Source organism: Schistocerca nitens, chromosome 2 (genome assembly GCF_023898315.1).
Source record: "Schistocerca nitens isolate TAMUIC-IGC-003100 chromosome 2, iqSchNite1.1, whole genome shotgun sequence".
Classification (NCBI taxonomy): Eukaryota; Metazoa; Arthropoda; class Insecta; order Orthoptera; family Acrididae; genus Schistocerca; species Schistocerca nitens.
In genome coordinates, this window is record NC_064615.1 from 700,001,141 (window position 1) to 700,021,379 (window position 20,239).

Consider the following 20,239-nt stretch of genomic DNA (forward strand, 5'->3'; position numbering starts at 1 on the left):
CGAAAGTACGAACGTGGTCATCGCGTTAGAGAACAATGGGTTTTTGGTGGTTTCGATGTGGAAACAAAGGAAAGTTTCATGGTGACTGTAGACAGACGGGATGCTGGCACTTTGTTGCCTATTTTGCAACAGTTCGTGCTCCCTGGTACTACTGTTGTCTCGGATTTGTGGGCAGCATACAACACTGTGGGTAATCTGGGATATCAGCATTTGACTGTAAACCATTCGATTAATTTCGTTGACTCCCTTACTCACACTACAACCAATCACGTAGAATCTGTTTGGCAGAAAGCCAAGGAAAAAAACAAACGCAGGTTCGGTACCCATCGTACTATGCTAGATAACTATTTGGCAGAATTTTTGTGGCGTCAGCGTTTTCAAAAGGATGCATTTCATAACTTGGTTGAGCACGTTCGTTTAGTGTATCCCGAAGCAGCACAGTGATTACGTTTTATTTTTATTTTGCTAAATTTAGTTAAAAGTTTGTTAATTTTGCACTGGCGTTTGATTGTGGCTAATTAGTAAAAATACGTACCTACCGTTCCGTTAAAATGAACGTATACCGTAATCGACAAAATATTGAAAAATAAAAAAAACTTTAAAAAAAATTTAAAACAATTTTTTTGATGTAAATAATTGACTGGGGCATATCACATTTGACTATAATCGATCAAATTTTGGAAAAAAATGAAAATTTTTTTCCGTACCTGCTAAACTGCATAAGTGCCGATAAAACTGTATATAGTGACGACTGATATTATTAAGTTTAGCTGTTGGTTGTCGCTACTGGTACCCATCAGCTAATAATCTGTTCATTTGTTTATAATCTCAGGGAAACTTCTTACCTATATTTCACGAAATATGGCGAGATTTCCACAGGCAATAAAAGATGACGCCATTTACCTGCCACTCGAGTGGCGTCACCAAGTTGTATGTGGAAACACCTTAATAATTCCTCTAGCACCACTAGAGTGACATCACTTTTAGCCATTCCACAAATTTAAAAACCCTTTAATTTTATCACACCACTTTTGTTCTCTCACCATCAGTCAGCATCAGAAGTGGCCACCATCTTTAAACCTAACATGTGATATTTTATGTTTTTAATTTTTATGTATGTGTGTTTCGAAAAACTGTAGTTTCAATTACAGACAGCAATGAGGAGCTCTCCAAAACACGTTGTTTTGAATACGTTGTTTTTCTACAGTGGCAGGGTTGATGTTGGATCAAAAATAAAATAAAAAGTTAGAGATAAAAAAGGATGTGCCACTCCAGTGTACAGAGGTTTTTTCAGTATGATTGTGAGCTGATAATTGGTAATAGATGATATATGAGACGTGCATAAAATTGATATGTGAGTAAACAAGTATTATTTAATTAATGGAAGGTGATGTTTGGTTTCACAACAGCTCATTTTATTTTGAAAATGGTAGAAATTAATGCAATAGTTTCTATATATTCAGGTTCTAGTACTGGAAACTTCAGTGTTATTTGAAGACTTGTCCAGTGCATTTTAAAAAGCAAGTGGTAAGATTTCCGCCTGCATTGTTATTTCAGATTGAGTGTAGTTTTAAGAAAGGAAATCGACTATATTACATTGTCTTTTAATGCACTTGCACGAAGCAAAGCTCCAAAATTTGATATAGAATAAATTTAATGATTCATAATAGCCTATTTAACTTATGTGGGGTTCAAAAGTGAAAATATTAGCTTTTAAATTAGTCTTTAGTGCGTCATAAATAGAAACCAATATACCACCCAAAAACTCTGAAACTGTACTTTTGAGAATGTGGTATAGACATAAATATTGGAAAGGTATATTCGCCAGATGTCAGATACTGAAGTGTCGTTTCTAGCTTTATTTGAGCTACCTTAGTTCTAATACCAGAAACAAAATGACAACACAAATATCTGTATGATTAATCCTGGCTGATGCCATATTAAAAACAGTGCTAGAACAAGTTTGGCAGGAAACAGCTGCAAACGGCCTCACTGCCATATCAGCTGCCATTTCGCTTGCTGTGGCGTCACTCCTTTGGTACGTGGAAACATCTCTGGGTCAATTTATACTAAATGTTCATGAAACTGAATGGAACGTCAGGCAACATCACCATCAAACGGTGAAGTATTCGCACTACACGGAACCCCAACATGATGTAGGTTCGCTTAGACCAGTACCGAATGGTCAAAAACGGCTATGGTACAAAAAGTCAGAATGTAGTATCAGAATCAAGAAACTAGTGTTGATGAAGTTTATCAACAGCCAAAGGAAGCTTCTTAAAAGACATTCTTGATAAGTTCTGAATGGTAAACTGTTGTAAAGTGAAATATTTCAGAAAATCGACATTGATTTGCGAGCGAAAATAACATAAATACCAGTACACGAACATCAAAATATATTTATAAGGGAATTAATAGAGCCTGTTTACCTTACTTATCATTTTTCCCTATGTACTAAATAACGTCTGAAGCAATTGTATTTTCCTCCTTCAATAGAGGTAACTTTTCCACTTTGGAAAAATTCGTATAATGAAAAATGCTTGATGTATTATTATGTTCTTATTTACACACTTTGTGTGGGTCAGCTCTGTTCATTACTATAAAACATAAATAGTTTTTCACTTTCAAATATCTGGGCTCTCTTGCAAAAAATATCTAAGTCATTGTTGAACATTCCAGTGTGTCGTATGTTTATTCGCTCATGAAGTTAGTTGTACATGAAAAAGTTCAAGAGGAACAATGTGGTGCATAATTACAATACCAGAAGAAAAAACTGACATCCATTACTCAACATCAAAGTTATCTTTAGCACAGAAAGGGGTGCACAACGCTACAACAAAAAATTTTGACCACTTACCCACTGATGTAGAATGTCTTAACAGACAGCAAGGTAAAATTTAAAAATAAATTAAAAAAGTTTCTTTTTGACAACTTCTTCTATTCCGTAGAAGAATTGCTATGTTTGTAATGTGTAAAAGATGGTGGATAGGAATTGCTAACTCAATCCGCGTGTAAAAAAATTATTATATGGTGATGTTTAGAGTACAAATAGATGTACAAATTAATTTGCAGTATGGGTGTAAAATGACTCGTTCCACATCATGACGTTTTATCGTGCAAAATAATCCATGGAACGTGAAAGTAACAAAGTAACTAGCAAAGTAATGAAATAAATCCTAAAAAGAAACAAAAGCGCAAAATCCATAACTATAATGGATTACGATTAGGGCGTTGAAGATTTGTTAACGTCTGATATTAGCAAACGACGACATTGTTCTCCCCACCAATATAAAAAATTTCTTCTTGGCATACCCGACCTTAATTTCTAATTCAGTCTTCTTCCGTTCCGAGGGCCACCTACTCCTAAAAAAGACGGGGGATTTCTCTGGAGGAAAGGTCTGATTGATAAATCTGGGAATTTTTCATTGTCGGTGAGGATTTTTCTGCTTCGTGTGCGGCTGTGGTTTCTGTACGGTTTCCTTTCCACTAAGAACTTTTTATTAATTGAAAATAACTGCGTTTATCGAAGTAAGTGTTGATCCATATGGTAGAATTTTTTATGGTACTCCGCACTAATTGTATAGCAGGTCTATGTAATAATGTGATACAATTCTTCCCCTGTGTCGAATGGCGAGTCGTGTTTCTCTGCTGTTATCTTTGAACCAAGGTCGAGCAGGGTTTTGCGTAAATACTAAATAGTGAGAGAGAGGTGCTCCGTGCTTGTAAGTAAATTTGTCTTATCGTGAAGGTCAGAAGATTATTGGGTTGCTGGATAATGACGTGAAGGCAGAGCGAGTGTTTGGTATAAATTAGTGTGCGCGTCATAAGAGGTTTTTGAGGTATAAATTAGTGTGCGCGTCATAAGAGGTTTTTGACGTAAAGTCTGAACATTTATTAATTTGATTTTCTTGATAATTTACGGGTCGGAGTATTAAATCATTTAAAGGTACATCTCTTTGTATTGAGCAGGAAGTACATATTATTTGTGTGACCATATGTATCGTCTTCTGAAGCTAATTTATGGTGGCTGAAAGGCGGACGCACCTGGTTCGTATTCTGGCCGTGAAATTTCGTTCTAAACTGGTTGTGGGTGATATTGGGAGTATAATCGTAATGGTAGACCAGATTTTGTGTGACATGGTTCTTCAGTTAAATCGGACCTAGTATGCTTCAGTTCCGTGTGATTTTGGTACAAGTCATCCAAATTACTCCTTACAATATTGACAAAGGCAGCTCATAACATTGTACACTCAAGCTCTGAACGTGAAATCCTTAACCTAGTATAGAGGCCACGATCCCACAGCCGATTCAGCCTAATCTAGATGTCGAGTCATGCTGTAGATAAATCTCCATCAGTAACTAAGATAAAACTGTGTCGCTGGTGAATTATCACACACACTAGCATTCACAAGTGTTATATTTGTACCCAAATGATCGAATTAGTGTTGGTCACATTTGGTCGAATTGTGCAAAATCATTGGTAAAAAATTAGCAAATAAGATTTTATCTAGGTTCTCAGTGTGTGTGAGAGTAACAGTATTATAAGTCAATACCAGATAAACGAAATTTAATTATTTTTGGCTTTAGTTATGACCAATAGGCCTATTTCTGTTTTTTTTTAAATGATTGACAATACACATGCAGTTAACAAATTCTAATGGTTAAGCTATAATCATTGAATGGTAAATCAAGTATACTTCCTCGGATGATTTGAGTGTTACTGAAGTTTGGTTGGTTAAAACTAATTTAACCAAAAGTGGCAGGTTGCTTGCATTCTTGAAAAGGACAATAAATTTTAAGAGATTTATTTCAGATTATTTATATATTCTTATCTAATCCTTGAAAATATTAGCGGTTTGTAAAGGCCTGCTAGGTAAGGTTGAGCTAGGGATGCTCACTGGAAGGATCTAGACTTTGGTGACAAGCTGTCATAATAAATTCTTTTTTTATATACTAATGAATTGAGAAGGAAGTGTAGAAGTGAGATTTGAAGCAAAATTGTTAATGAAATGGAATAAAATAGAAATTCCCCAAACAGTATTTTTATACCTCATTGGAGAAAGATCGAGTAAAACACTCAACAGAAACGCAGGTGGCTAAAATCGTTCTTATGAAGTTTTTCAAGTTTTTTCAAGTAACTTTTGTTACTTGATTTATCATATTTATAGTATAGCATTTCTAAATACGTAGTTTACATTCAAGTAGTTCTTTTATGTAGGCTCCTAATATATTCAGAATTTTATATCATAAAACCATCCACGTGGGAAAAATATATCTAAAAACAAAGATGATGTGACTTACCAAACGAAAGCGCTGGCAGGTCGATAGACACACAAACAAACACAAACATACACACAAAATTCTAGCTTTCGCAACCAACGGTTGTTTCATCAGGAAAGAGTGGAGGAAAGGGCAAGACGAAAGGATGTGGGTTTTAAGGGAGAGGGTAAGGAGTCATTCCAATCCCGGGAGCGGATAGACTTACCTTAGGGGGGAAAAAAGGACAGGTATACACGCGCGTGCACACACACACACACACACACACACACACACACACACACACACACACACACACACACACACACACACGTCTGTATATGTGTTGTGTGTGTGTGTGTGTGTGTGTGTGTGTGTGTGTGTGTGTGTGTGTGTGTGTGTGTGTGTGTGTGGGTGGGTGGGTGGGTGGGTGGTATGAGTTCCAAACCTTTGGTCGTTTTGATATAACTGACCAATTTCTAAACTGGTGCAGTGTTGTAAACAGGTGTCTGCTGTGTCAGTGTTGGTAGCGTTAGTTTACAAAATACAACAAAAGTCAGTGATTTGTCCGTAGTGGTGTTTCACTGTCGACAGATTGAGGATGAATGGCTGTAAAAGATGGAGTGTAGTTCATTACAAAAGTTAACGCATTTGTGTCATATGTTGTTTCTGAATGTGGTCGTTTGGAACCCAGAGGAATGTAAAAGGAAAAGTTTTGTAACAAGCACAACCCATATTCGGAAATATGTATAATTATTAATAGAAAATTGAAAGACTGTCATTCAGCAGTGGTGGTCACGGTCAGTGTTGAACTGTGTAGAAGCAGCAGAGCGTTAGTGTGATGTCTTACCAAAACCTTTGTTATGGTTACATTTGTATGCAACATGAAGGCAACAAATGTGAATACAAAGTAAAAGTTTCAATAACAAGTTCATATGTAATGTAATCCAAAGTCTTAGTACCCTATATATAACTACTTTTCACAATAAATAATCAAAATTGCTTAGGTAAACCGAGAAGGTTAATTTACATAACAAATTATGAATATATTGTTGCTTATTATGTATGTGCATAAACTATAAAAACTCGGGGTAGTGGGATGAATGTAACTCACACTAAGAAAAATGCATCAAATTGCCTGTGAATGTTGCAGTTTAAAGTTTGCTGCATGGAAAATTATGGTAATTAACCAATTACATCTGTAGCATGGAAAACTACCAAGCGAGGTGGTGCAACGGTTAGCACACTGGACTCGCGATTCAGTAGGACGACGGTTCAAACCAGTGTTTAGCCATCCTGATTTAGGTTTTCCATGATTTCCGTAAATCCCTTCAGAAAGATTCCAGGATGGTTCATTTGAAATGGCACGGTAGACTTCCTTCCGCATATCTTCCTTAATCCGATAGGACCGATTACATCACTGTTTGGTCCCCTCCCCCGCAAATCAACCAACCATTGAAAAGGGGGGGGGGCGGAACAACCACTTCTCTCTCCTTCTCCGCCCCGCCCCCCCCCCCACACACACACACTGTCTATTTCCTCCCCCACCTTCACACTCCCCCCTCCCTCGCCTTCCTTCCTGTCCATCTCCTTTTCCCATCCTCTGACCTTGAGTCTGGTTTGTTGTTGTTGTTGCCAACTAATCCTTGATTGAGAGTTTGTCGCTTACTTCCCAACAGAGATGGTATTCCACTTGGCCTTCAGTGGCTGTTATCAAAAACACATGGTGACTTTAAACTCAACAAGTGCGGTGGCACTGTGAATGATTTCGAAAGAGTTGTGTGTATACTATCAAGTGTTTCGGTGTGTTTTTGTGAAGTATGATGATGAAAACTCGTGTTAAGCTGCCCGAAAGGTCCTCCCTTCCAGGTGCAATAAAATTGTGGCCTACCCTGTGAACTCAGCGAGGTAGTGCAGGTATTAGCACACTGGAATGGCATTGGGGATGCCAGTTGAAAGCCACGTCTGGCCATGCTGAGTAATCATCTGTCAACACAACTTTGCTATTTTGTTTTAAAGTGGACTGTGAGGAAGAAAGTGAAACATTATATAGTTTGTTACACCTCTTCCCATCCCCCCCCCCCCCTTAAAAATTATATATACGGGAGAAACAAGTTTGTGTAATGGTTTAAATTCCCTGCTATCATGCTTAAAACTGACTGTGAGGATGAAAGAGAAACTGCATGTTTTCACAGCACACCAGTTTCTTTCCCGCAGTTGGTTTAAACGGAAAACATGTAAAATTTTGTTTAAGTGATTATCTTGTCATTGTCAAGTAAATTTTTCATAACATTTCCCTTTCTTTCATATACATTACTTACTTTTATATTGCAATATGGATAAAGAGACTTGGCATGGGAAAATATGCTGTAAAGTGTCTCCGTTATCAGAAGGGTTCTGGGAATCCTATGTTATTGTACTGAGGCATGTGCAAAATTTTTGTGCACATAAAATCCTGTCTGAGGTATAAAATTATATGTCGCGTTATTTCAGTTTCACAGTAAGTAAACTATCAGAATTCTACTGACTCATAAAGTTAATTTCATATGAGTGACATGCCCGGATGTAACAACAAAAAAAGGAAACCTGTGGAAAAATGCTTCAATCGGAAGACAAAAGAATCAAATATGCTCTTGTTTTAAAAGACTTTGAAAATTGTAGCATCTGCTGCCAAAGTGTACCTTCCTCAGCACCTTTAAAACTTTTGGCATATGAATATAACTGCATGTTATGTGCGAAGAGAAGAGAAGAGCAGACAGTGGCCGTGTGAAACAGACAGAAAAGTAATAAAGTGCACAGTGGTTATAATATAGGAAGAGCTGAGACGACAATGGTAGTGTGAGAGAGAGAGAGAGAGAGAGAGAGGGGGGTGTAGTGGCAATGGAACATACGCTGAAGAGCCAGAGAAACACCTGCCTGATGATGTCGTGTAGGAGCCCTGTGAGTGCACAGAAGTGGATTCGACCAATGTCTGAAGTATTGCTGGAGGAAATGGACACCATGAATCCTGAATGGCTGTCCATATATTTGTAAGAGTAAGAGAAGGTTGAGATCTCTTCTGAACAGCACATTGCAAGGCATCCCAGATATAATCAATAACATTCATGTCTGGGGAGTTTGGTGGCCAGCGGAAGTGTTCTAACTCATAAGTGTTCCTGGAGCCACTCTGAAGCAATTCTGGGTGTGAGAGGTGTCGCATTGTCCTGCTGGATTTGCCAAAGTCTCGGAATGTACAATGGATATGAACGAATGCAGATGATGAGACAGGATGCTTATGTACTTGTCACCTGTCAGTCATATGTAGAGGTGCCAGGGGTCCCATATCACTCCAACTACACACGCCCCACGCCATTACAATGCCTCCACCAGTTTGAACATTTCCTTGCTGACATGCAAGGTCCACGTATTCACGAAATTGTCTCCATATCCATGTTTGCTTCATTGAATTTGAAACCAGACTCGTCTGACCAGGTAACATGTTCCCAGTCATCAACAGTCCAATGTTGGTGTCGATGGGCCCAGGCATTGTGTAAAGCTTTGTCTTGTGCTGTCATCAAGGGTGCACGAGTGGGCCTTAGACTCCGAAAATCCATATTGATGAGGTTTCTTTGAATGACGCTTGTTGATGGTCCAGCATTGAAATCTGCAGAAATTTGCGTTGTTGGTCCCATTCGTGCAGTATCTTTTTCCAGCCACAGTGATGTTGGAGATTTTATCTTTGACCAGTTTCCTGATATTCACGGTTCACTCTTGAATGGTCGTATTGGAAAATCTTCACTTCATCGCTACCTCGGAGATGCTGTGTACCATCGTTCGTGTGCCGACTATATCACTACATTAAAATTCAATTAAACCTTGATAATCTGCCACTGCAGCAGCAGTAACCAATCTAACAACTGTGACAGTCACTTGCCTTACATAGGCATTGCTGACCACAGCACCATAATCTGCCTGTCTAAATATCTCTGTATTTGGATACACGTGCCTATGCCAATTTCTTTGCCGCTTCAGTGTAGTAGACAATGACAGAACAGTGCTAGGAAGCAAGTGAAGGAGATAGTATCAGTGGGAGAGAAATTGAGGAGGAGAATGTGGGTAAGATCTGATGATGATGAGAGTGTGTCTATGACAATGGCAGTGTGAAAGAGAGAGAGAGAGAGAGAGATAGTGACAGTGACAGTGTAAAGAAGCAGCGGCATTAAGAAGGAATGAAAGAAATAGTGAGAGTGAGAGAGAGCAAGAGTGAGTCTCTTGCGAGTCTGTAATAGTGAAAGGAGGTGAAGGTGGTTGGAGGGGGGGGGGAGGAGGAGGAGGAGGAGGAGGAGGAGGAGGAGGACAGAACCAAAGAGACTGGCTGTGAGACAGAAGACAGTGGAAGGTAAACACTCAGATATAATGACAGCGAGTTGGATGAATGAATGAGAACGGGCAAGTGGTAGTGGATGGATGTGAGCAATGGACTAGCAATAGTGGGTGTGAGTGAGTTACAGTTTAGGGTGCTTGTGGGAATGAGATGTGAGTTGCATGTTAAATAGTGAATATGTTCGTATACCATATTTTTTTTGGGAAAAATTTTAGAGGTGCTGAGGAAAGTAGAACGAGGTAGCTGGTACCTCACTTCTCAGTCAGCCTTTTAAAAAGGAGCCTATTAGCCTTTTGTGTGCCCCGACAGTATTTTTCTGCTTATCATTTTCATGATAAATGTTACCATGTGTCAATTAAGCAAAATATTGGATAGACAAATTATTTGTGGGTCTTCGTGTGTATAAAAGCTTACCAGTCTAACTCATCCATGTTAAAGGAGCCATTAAGGAGAAACTACTTTAATATACATTTGAAAACATTTCGAATGTCTGTTGGACATTTAATTTCATGAGTCTGTAGTCGGTGTCATAGCTTTGTGAATCACTACTTTTTGCCCAACTTAAATATAGTAGAGGAAAGTGCAGATAACTTTTCCTTTTACTGTTGTACTTTTTTAATTAACTCCATTATTCATTTGTTGACAAAGTGCATTCTATAGATGTAATAAGAACATATACAATTTCAATTATATGTATAACACAATAAACACATCTTAATTTGGTCGAAACTTAATCCTGCTTAGATGAATACTCAACACCAAACAAAGATTTCCTTACCATAAGCACAATAAGATAGAAATGTGGTTGAGGACCATTTCTACATCTACATCCATACTCCGCAAGCCACCTGACGGTGTGTGGCGGAGGGTACTTTGAGTACCTCTATCGGTTCTCCCTTCTAGTCCAGTCTCATATTGTTCGTGGAAAGAAAGATTGTCGGTATGCCTCTGTGTGGGCTCTAATCTCTCTGATTTTATCCTCATGGTCTCTTCGTGAGATATGCGTAGGACAGGGTGTGTACGATTCGGGACAACCGGGAGATCCGGGAAAAACCCGGGAAATTTTTCATCCGGGAGAAAACTGGGAAAAACCCGGGAATTTTTTAGAATTCCGGGAATTTTCCATTGTTTTTGTTATCAGTTAAATTTTTGTAATTTTGGCTGGTAACAACCGATACTCAACAAAGGATATTTAAGATATTGCTGTATCCCGTGCGAGAATGTACGATGAATTTCTTAAATCACAGAGCGTTTGACTCTAATTTAAAAAACGACTCTTTCATAATGAGCCATTTAAATGAATTTCGAGCCCAGATGATCAGACATTTATGTCGTTATTAAAAATTTTACTGGCACATTTGTGTGATATATCTTAAAGTGTAACACGCGCATAAAACACCAACATTATATGTGAAAGCTTAGCTTCTCTTGCAGCGTATTAATCTTATAGACCAATATTATATGTGAAAGCTTTGAGTTTCGTGTAGCAACACTGTATATTAATTTAAACCATTAACTTTTTCTATTTGTGTGTTCGCGCTACTTAACAGTGATGTTGCTATTGGCTGACTACATCACGTGTCCTAAGCTCTGAGTACCCGCTGTCACCGGCTGGCGCGATCACGTGACATGAGCTATGACTGGCTTACAAAAGTACATCGCAATCTCGATTTAAATGCTTCAGAAAGTAACATGTGGTGTTTGGTGGAATTCGAATTTATACTTTCGTAATACGAAAATATGCAGTGTACATGTTGCTGCACATCAAAGATCTTTCCAAAACGTGTTTTTTTCCCTGTGTTTAGTTTTCTAAAGCGTCGGGAAATTCTACGCCCGTGTATAAAACCATAATCATTTAAAGGACTGATAAGTTATACAGTTCCGAGAGAAAATATCCTGTCAGTTAACAGGGAAAAAGTATGTTTTCACCCGGGAGGAAGTGTATTTTTAACCGGGAAATCCGGGAGAAACACGGGAATTTTTTTTCCTTCTCCACGTATACACCCTGGTAGGAGTGAGCAATACACTGCTTGACTCCTTGGCGAAGGTAAGTTCTCGAAACTTCAACAAAAGGCCGTACCGAGCTACTGAGCGTCTCTCCTGCAAAGTCTTTCACTGGAGTTTATCTACCATCTCCATAACGTTTTCGTTATTACTAAATGATCCTGTAACGAAGCGCATTGCTCTCCGTTGGATCTTCTCTCTCTCTCCTATCAACACAATCTGGTACGGATGCCACACTGGTGAGCAGTGTTCAAGCAGTGGGCAAACAAGTGTACTGTAACCTACTTCCTTTGTTTTCGGATTGCATTTGCGACTGCTTTACTGATGATCAACTTTATATGATCATTCCATTTTAAATCACTCCTAATGCCTACTCCCAGATAATTTATGGAATTAACTGCTTCCAGTTGCTGACCTGCTGTATTGTAGCTAAATGATAGAGGATCTTTCTTTCTATGTATTCGCAGTACATTACACTTGTCTACATTGAGATTCAATTGCCATTCTCTGCACCATGCGTCAATTCGTTGCAGATCCTCCTGCATTTCAGTACAATTTTCCATTGTCACAACTTCTCGATATACCACAGCATGATCCACAAAAAGCCTCAGTGAATTTCCAATGTTATCCACAAGATCATTTATATATAATGCGAATAGCAACTGTCCTACGACACTCCCCTGTGGCACACCTAAAATCACTCTTTACTTTGGAAGACTTCTCTCCATTGAGAAAGACATGCCGCGTTCTGTTATCTAGGAACTCTTCAATCCAATCACGCAATTGGTCTGATAGTCCATATGCTCTTACTTTGTTCATTAGACGACTGTGGGAACTGTATCGAACACCTTGTGGAAGTCAAGAAACACGGCATCTACCTGGGAACCTGTGTCTATGGCCCTCAGTGTCATGGACGAATAGCGCGAGCTGGGTTTCACACGATTGTCTTTTTTGAAACCCATGCTGATTCCTACATAGTAGATTTCTAGTCTCCAGAAGTCATTTCTTGCAAAACTGAAAATCTAAAAGAAATAAAATTTCAAGAAACACCTTTTATTGAATAACTTTTGAAACACATGAAACAGAAATGTAGAAACACATTAGATTTTTTTCCTCACTGGGGTATTAAATAAAAGTTACATCCGAATAATAATTTTGTGGAAGTATTACAAGGAAATATGCAATGAAATCACAAAGTTTTTGCAAAACTGAACAACTACACGTATCACAATTCCTTAGAATAACCAATGGCCTGTTATTTGTGAATAACTGAAAAGTTAATATATTACAATCCTTGTAATAAATTGGTTAATCATCATCATATGTTGTTGTTGCAGCTTTAGCTTTGTCAGTGCCATTGTTACTGCGACCTTGAAGAGTTTCTATGTATAAAACATACTTGAGTCATCTGAGTGTTGTCAAAATACTAAAGGAGTTTCTTTACACCTTCAGTTTTCATAGCACTGACTTTATTTTTTAATCTTAGTAATTGCACACTGTCCATTTCTGTGAAGTTGTTTTTTCCATCACTTGACCAAACTTTAAGATCCATTCTGTTTTTTTTTTTTTTTGTTTTTCACTCACAATTTTTCCAGGCTTTTTGTGTATGAGAATTGTTGCTTCACTTTGAGTGGAAACTTTTTTAATGACATTGTTGTTGTGAGTTTCATATCATGAACCTGCCAGTCAGGAAAAGTGTGAAGTTATTCACATGAATACTAAAAGAAATCAGCTAAATTTCGATTACGCGATAAGTCACACAAATCTGAAGGCTGTAAATTCATCTAAATATTTAAGGATTACAATTACAAATAACCTAAATTGGAACGATCACATAGATAATATTGTGGATAGAGCAAACCAAAGACTACGATTCATTGGCAGAACACTTAGAAGATGCAACAGGTCTAACAAAGAGACTGCTTACACCACGCTTGTCCGCCCTATTCTGGAGTATTGCTGTGCGATGTGGGATCCGCATCAGGTGGGACTGACGAATGACATTGAAAAAGTACAAAGAAGGGCAGATTATTTTGTTTATTGTGAAATAGGGGAGATAGTGTCACAGACATAAGTGAATTGGAGTGGCAATCATTAAAAGAAAGAAGTTTTTCGTTGCAACGGGATCTTCTCATGAAATTTCAATCACCAGTTTTCTCCTCAGATTGCGAAAACATTCTGTTAGCACCCACCTACATAGGGATAAATGATCATCACAATAAAATAAGAGAACTCAGGGCTCGCACAGAAAAATTTAAGTGCTCGTTTTTCCCGCGTGCCGTTCGAGAGTGGAACGGTAGAGAGACAGCATGAAGGTGGCTCATTGAACCCTCTGCCAGGCACTTTTTTGTGAATAGCAGAGTAATCACATGGATGTAGATGTAACTTCTAGGCACTCTTGGGCTACATAGATGAAAAGACTACATTAATCTCTTAATTATTTCTGAATACAGATGCCCTTTCAATACATTTTATTGTTAGTGGTCATTTATTGTTTACAGTATTCATAACAGCGAAAGAATCTTTCTTGATTAATTTGAGCTGCTTCCTATGTAGTTAATTTGTTCCTGTTTCTCATTTTGTGATAGTGTATGTGTCAATTTAACTGTGCTGTACTATCTACTTTAAAGTGCATAATTGTCACAAAAAGCTGTATATAGTGAAGGGACAGCTTTAATATTAAGTTCTCTGGATTTTTTCCTGCAGGATTGGTATTAAATTTTGAGAACTGAAAGTTTGTAAATCTTTCTTTGGTCATTTAACAGATCCGCACACCAAATTTGAACAAATTCAGTTATGATAGTGAGACCTGTAGATTACTTGATATGGCTTAATGCAATGTAAATATTTGATTTTTTTCAGATTACAGGACTTGCATAATATCCCCATTACTTTGGAAACATTAACAGTGTTTCTGTCCTGCATGTAGCAACATGGCTGAATTTGCTAAAATTTTTCTTGATTTTTGTAATGAGCTATAAAATATGGTAAAAGGGAAGACCTTAAATACTGAAAAAAAAACCTGTCCAAAGCTGAAGTAAATTTAAACATACTGCTCCTATTTTTCTTATGGCCCTTTTAAATTTCTTTGTTTATCCAATCTTTCATTTGTAAAATGTTGTTTAGAAAAGCTAAACCAATCTGAAATAAAATACAGGTTACATTTCCTTTGATGATGAGCATGCAGGAGTATGTTAGATAGTAACTGCATAGTAAGACATGATTTATTATAATAGTACTTGAAATTTGTGGTACAACTCTTTAATTGGCATTAACTTTTCTCCATGTGTAATTCCTCCATAGGCGTCATAATGTACACAGACCAAGATGACCCTCTTGAGACATGCCCTTATGAGAAGGCTCATCAGATACGAAGGTCTAGAATGCAGATACATATAGTAAAATGCCGCAGAAATCATCCCATGGCAGAAATGCTGATCTGCCCATTTAATGCTACTCATGTTGTTCCTGTGCCTGATTACCAGTTTCATCTGATAACTTGTCCCAGCAAGAAAATAATTGAGCAGCAATTTTATCGTCTTACGGATGAGGCAGACTCGGGTGAAATAAAAGCAGCTCCATTTGATGTGCCAGAAATTGACTGTGAAGAGAACTGGGACACACAAGTTGGTGCAGGATATGATCCCAGTCTGAAGGCAGGACCAGCTCCAATTTTTGTAGCAAAGCAGGTTTGTAAGCTATTCATTATATAAATCTTAAGTTAAAATTCCTGGCTGTACATGTTTCAGTGATCAGTCAAAGCGTGTTAGCACTCAAATACCCAGTATGTCACTAACAGTTGTTAACAAACTTAAAATTTTTTTCTATGAGTTTAGTGTCAGACGTCTCAAGTGTAATTTTCTGTATTGTGGTGCAGTGAACACATCTTCTTTCAAAATGGCATCATTGATCTTGGGGGAAAGACTTCTTTCAAATGATTAAAATCTTCTCTGTTTCTCAAGACTTTGTGTGATTCATCAGGCCTAACTTAATATTAAGTGCAAACAGTATAAATGTACTTGTTCTTGGCCCAACTAAAGATTTGTGCTTAAGTTTTCTTTACTGAAATATATATTTGTCCCATGTGTCATTCCTTGATGTTGTAGTTATTTTGAGGTCTTGGTTGTTCCATGCGCACAGAACGTAATTCGTTTCAGAATCTTACTCGTAGTGTGAAACACTCATTAAGCGATACAATTTATCCCATATAAATTAATGTAAAATACGATAATGCATTCCATGCAGAAAAAGTACTAAAAGTTTTAAGTTATTCATGCTGTTTGTTCAAAGAAAATTACACATACAGTTATTATGTACTTTATTATTCATGATACAGAACTAATTCTTTTTTATTAGGAAACTGAAACTTCAAAACTTGATGAAAATGCAACACAGCATTATCATCAAATAAATTTGTAGCATGCATAATGACTGCTTTATTCGGGTGGGGGTTGATTTTCAATGTATTATGCGACTGATTCCCATGCTTTCAGCATTCTCTTATTGCATCAGAAGACTGTTGCCTTGCTGTTACCACCTCCTCCTCCTCCTCCTCCTCCTCCTCTGAAGACCTCCTCTCAACAACTTCCTGCTGTGTAACACACTGCAACTCCATAAGCTCTTTGGTGGTTAGGTCTTGGTTGTGATCTTCCGCAACGTCATTGATATCATTCTAGTCCCATGCTTTTGGCCAAAGACACAATTTCATTGACTACAGGCTCCACAGGTACTGACTCAAATGCTTTGAGTCACATTCGACAATGCACTCTGGACAAAGCTTCTGCCAAGTGTAAGTGAGAGTTCCTTGTAACCCCTTCCCATGCTTTCTTGATCATCTTGACGCAGACAACGATGTTGAAGGGATATTTCAAAACTCTGAGGGTGAGATTGGTAGCTTCAGTCTATTCTGAACAATGCTCGAAGAATGATTTAGTGTAGAGCATCTTCTAGAAATAATCTGCTAGTCTGTAGGCTGGGATAACAGTGGTGTTGGGAGACAGAAATTATATCTTGATGAATTGAAATTTGGGCAGTGTTGTCCATAACAAGCAAGACATGGAGTGGCAGATTCATCTCAGGCAAATGTTTTTATTCACCAGAGGACCAAACACTTAATTGATCCTACACAAAAAAGATCATGTATCACGCAAGCCTTGTTGTTTTACCTCCACTTTACATTTAACCTGCTCTTCTGGACTTAATAATTCTTGAAGGCTTGTGGAGTTTCTGAATGGTAAAAAAGCAGCAGTTTAATTTTCAACTCGCCGCCTGCGTTGGCTCAGAATAGCAGTGAGAGATGAACTTTCATCGGCTTGTGACTGGGCACTGCATTCTCCTCTGCTGCTTTAAAGGTACGCTTTGGTACCTTTTTCCAGAGTAGACCTGTGTTGTCAAAATTACAAACCTATTGCAGCAGATAACCCTCAGAATCTATGAGCACCTTGAAGTTGCTGATGAAATTCTCAGCTGCCTTTGTATCGGAACTAGCTGCTTCGCCGTGCCTCGCAGTGCTGTGGATGCCGATTGTTATGTTAAACTTCTCGAACCACCCACGACTTTCCATAACACTTCTTCGACCACTGATGATTTTGGTGTCTTCTTAACAAGGTCAGCGAAAATCATTCTCGCCTTGCAATTGCTTTTCATTTATCCATATAAGGAGCAGCCCTTAGACATCATCCAGAATGTGAAACAGTTGTTTAGCATCTGTCTCCTTAATTTTGTCCTTGTCCTTGTTCTTGAGGATAATGCAAGTAGTTGATGTATGTACACGCTAAATCAGCAACGCTCACACTTTGTTCACGTTTTTCAATGATTTTGTTTCATTTCTAAGGTCATTTTCTTTCTCTTATGATCATCTGGCTTTATGTTTGGGAACATATCTATGAACGTTATTAAAATTTGCGCACAAAAAACACTGTGAACACAGGTTTAGAGAAATATGTGATCACAAGCTGCACTAAGATGGCAGCAGGAGGAGTGCTAAACCCAGACTGCAGTTTGTACTAGAAACAGCATTCATATGCCGCTGCCGGCAATGAGAGTTGTTCATATTGCTGAACGTTCCCCTGCTGCGTGTGAACGTCTGGTGACATCGCAGTAAATCGTTGTCACTCATTATGCGAAACATTGCTCATAAGTGTGTCTACTTTTTTTTTGCAATTTGTTTTGTTCGTTATGTGAATTGAGCTTATGGGATGGCCTTAAGTGAGGGTTCTCTGTAGATTACTAGGGTATTTTCTAGAGTAAGGGAAGGAAGGAGGAAAGGTGTTAGTTGAGATGTGATTTGACAATGCAGGCATGACACATAATTACAGGACAACTTTATTTGCAGCTCACTGCTTGGAGAATACACACAACTTCTAACAGTTAACTTTAAAACATACGCATAGTGACACGTACAGATAGTTACAAATTAGAAATTGAGTGTTACGTTCGTTGCCCTAGGCTTGAAGTCAAAGTCCTTCAGCTTTAGTGCAAAAAGTACCTTCTTCAGTCAATCTGCCATCATGTCTTCTGTTGGCTACTACTCCAGTTTCAGTGGACACTCTTGTAGAGCTTGACATGATGTGATGTTTTACGTAAATGTGACTTGTTGAGTGAAAAACTGGGTTTGTGTTAACTTTCCAGCTGACTGTAATTAAAAAGGTGATGTGACACTTTTCCTATAACCAGCTCCATCATGAATGTTGACAGTGGAATTGCCTCCTGTGCCGTTTCCATGAGGCTCATGCACTCAACTTTGGTTGATGAAATAGTAACAAGTCTTTGCTTGCATGAACACTATGATATTGCTGCTCTGGATAAGGTGGAACTGTAGCCGAAGGAAGACTTCCCATCAGCAATGGACTTTCCCAGTCAGCATCTGCGAAACTGAAGATTCCTTCTTTTTCCTTGGCATAGGTAAGTTCCTTGTGTGTGGTTCCTTTGAAGTATCTAAGGATTCGCTTAGCATCTTTCCAGTGAATACACTTATGGCTGTCATTGTACTGGCTTAGCTCATTGACCGGGTTGTGTATGTCATGTCAAGTGCTGATGGTGATTTAAATCAGTGCTCCAACCAGTTCTCTGAATGGATAAAGAGTAAAATGTTTTTTTTTAATTTGTAGCCATTGCATCCAACTTGCTCCCAGTTGCCATTAGAGTTCTTGATTTGATTTGGTTTTTATCAGGGAAGCAAAAACAACATTGATAAAGTCCGCTGCTGCCCACACTGAAACAGAGTTTAGTGTGGGGTATCATTCCCTGTGTCTCTAGTAAAGCCAACCAATGCTCTTGAACAGTGCAAGGAGATTCTTCACTAGTGCTTTGCTAGACACAATTTCTTCAGGTCTGGTTGATCCAAATACTCTGTGTCTTTTAATCTCCAATGCCTCGCATTTGAACATCAAATGTGATGAGGTTTCCTCTCCCACACCACACATCCTACATTTGGGGTCTTCTTCTATTATCCCCATTGTATGTAGGTGTTTTTTGAAATTCCAGTGGCCTGTCAACAGTCCAACCATGAGTTTCATTTCGAAGCCCTGGATTGAGAGACTTCTCTTAGAACATGGCGTCGGCGTCAATACCTTGCCATGTTTCTGCATTTGGACCTTAGCCCAGTATTCTACATGCTGTCTCCTTGTCCAGTCTTGTAGTTTTATTTTGATCATTGCGTTGGCGATCGTCAGGTCAGGTTCCTGTCCAATAAATGGTGTCTTCGCCCCATCCTGGCCAACCTATTGGCTTGCTCATTACCACTAATCCCTGAGTGACCCCACAATAGTTTTTTCCTATTGCTTTCCCCTAGCTCCACAAGGACTTAATGGCATTCTGCCACGATCTTTGATCTTGTTGCAGAGGCTGCCAGTGCTTTTAGGTCTGCTTGGCTGTCCGACTAAATGAAAGTGCTATGACCTTTGTACCACCTTCGCAAATTCTCCTCCATGCACACCCTGATAGCAGATATTTCTGCTTGAAACACAGTGGCCATCTTCTGCAGAGAAATTGCACTTTCCAGCCTTGGCTGCACTCTGTATACCCTGGCCCCAACACCTTGGTCTGTTTTCGAACCATCAGTGAACCAGACTATGTCCACAGTATGGTTTCGAAATTAGTCGTCCCAGAGCTCTCTAATTCCTATTACTACACTGAAAGGCTTGTTGAAGCAGCTGGGAGTTATTATATAGTCGGCCGCCATGTCCCCCAATCATACCTATGTCTACGTCACTCAGTGTATTTTAGTGTGAGATGCTGGATACCCCAGTGAGTTCCAGTTTTTGCCAGTCTTTAACCTGTGTGCTCCAGCTGCTGCCTCCATCTTTACCCACAGGTGTAATGGGGGCATGTCCAGCATGGTTCCCATCCCAGCAGTGGGTGTGCTGCTAATTCTGCCCGTAATGGCTAAGCAGGCCAATCTCTGCACTTTAGCAGCTACTTGCTGTTCTACCTTTTTCCAACATATTATAGCCCCATAAGTGATCATAGGTCTTAATACCATGGTGTATATCCAGTATAAACTCTTGGGGCTTAAACCCCAGTTTTTACCACAAGCTCTCCTGGTACTCATTAGAGTACCTTTCACCTCGGAACAGGTGCCCCTTAAGTGAGGGGTCCACAATAGCTTCTCATCCA

At 38.8% G+C, this 20,239-nt stretch overlaps 1 protein-coding gene across 6 annotated transcripts in view; it reads left to right on the forward strand.

The window, feature by feature from the left end:
- The first annotated feature begins 3,357 nt into the window (after nucleotides 1-3,357).
- The window catches only part of LOC126236859 (gametocyte-specific factor 1 homolog), a 33,291-nt gene continuing 16,409 nt past the window's right edge, over nucleotides 3,358-20,239 (forward strand). The window contains exons 1-2 of one of the 6 annotated variants that reach the window (XM_049946479.1): nucleotides 3,358-3,431; nucleotides 14,927-15,312. In XM_049946479.1, the coding sequence (XP_049802436.1) occupies nucleotides 14,935-15,312 (378 nt within the window). In that variant the 5' untranslated portion in view covers nucleotides 3,358-3,431; nucleotides 14,927-14,934. The other 5 variants (XM_049946481.1, XM_049946480.1, XM_049946476.1 and 2 more) reach the window with 5 other exon arrangements.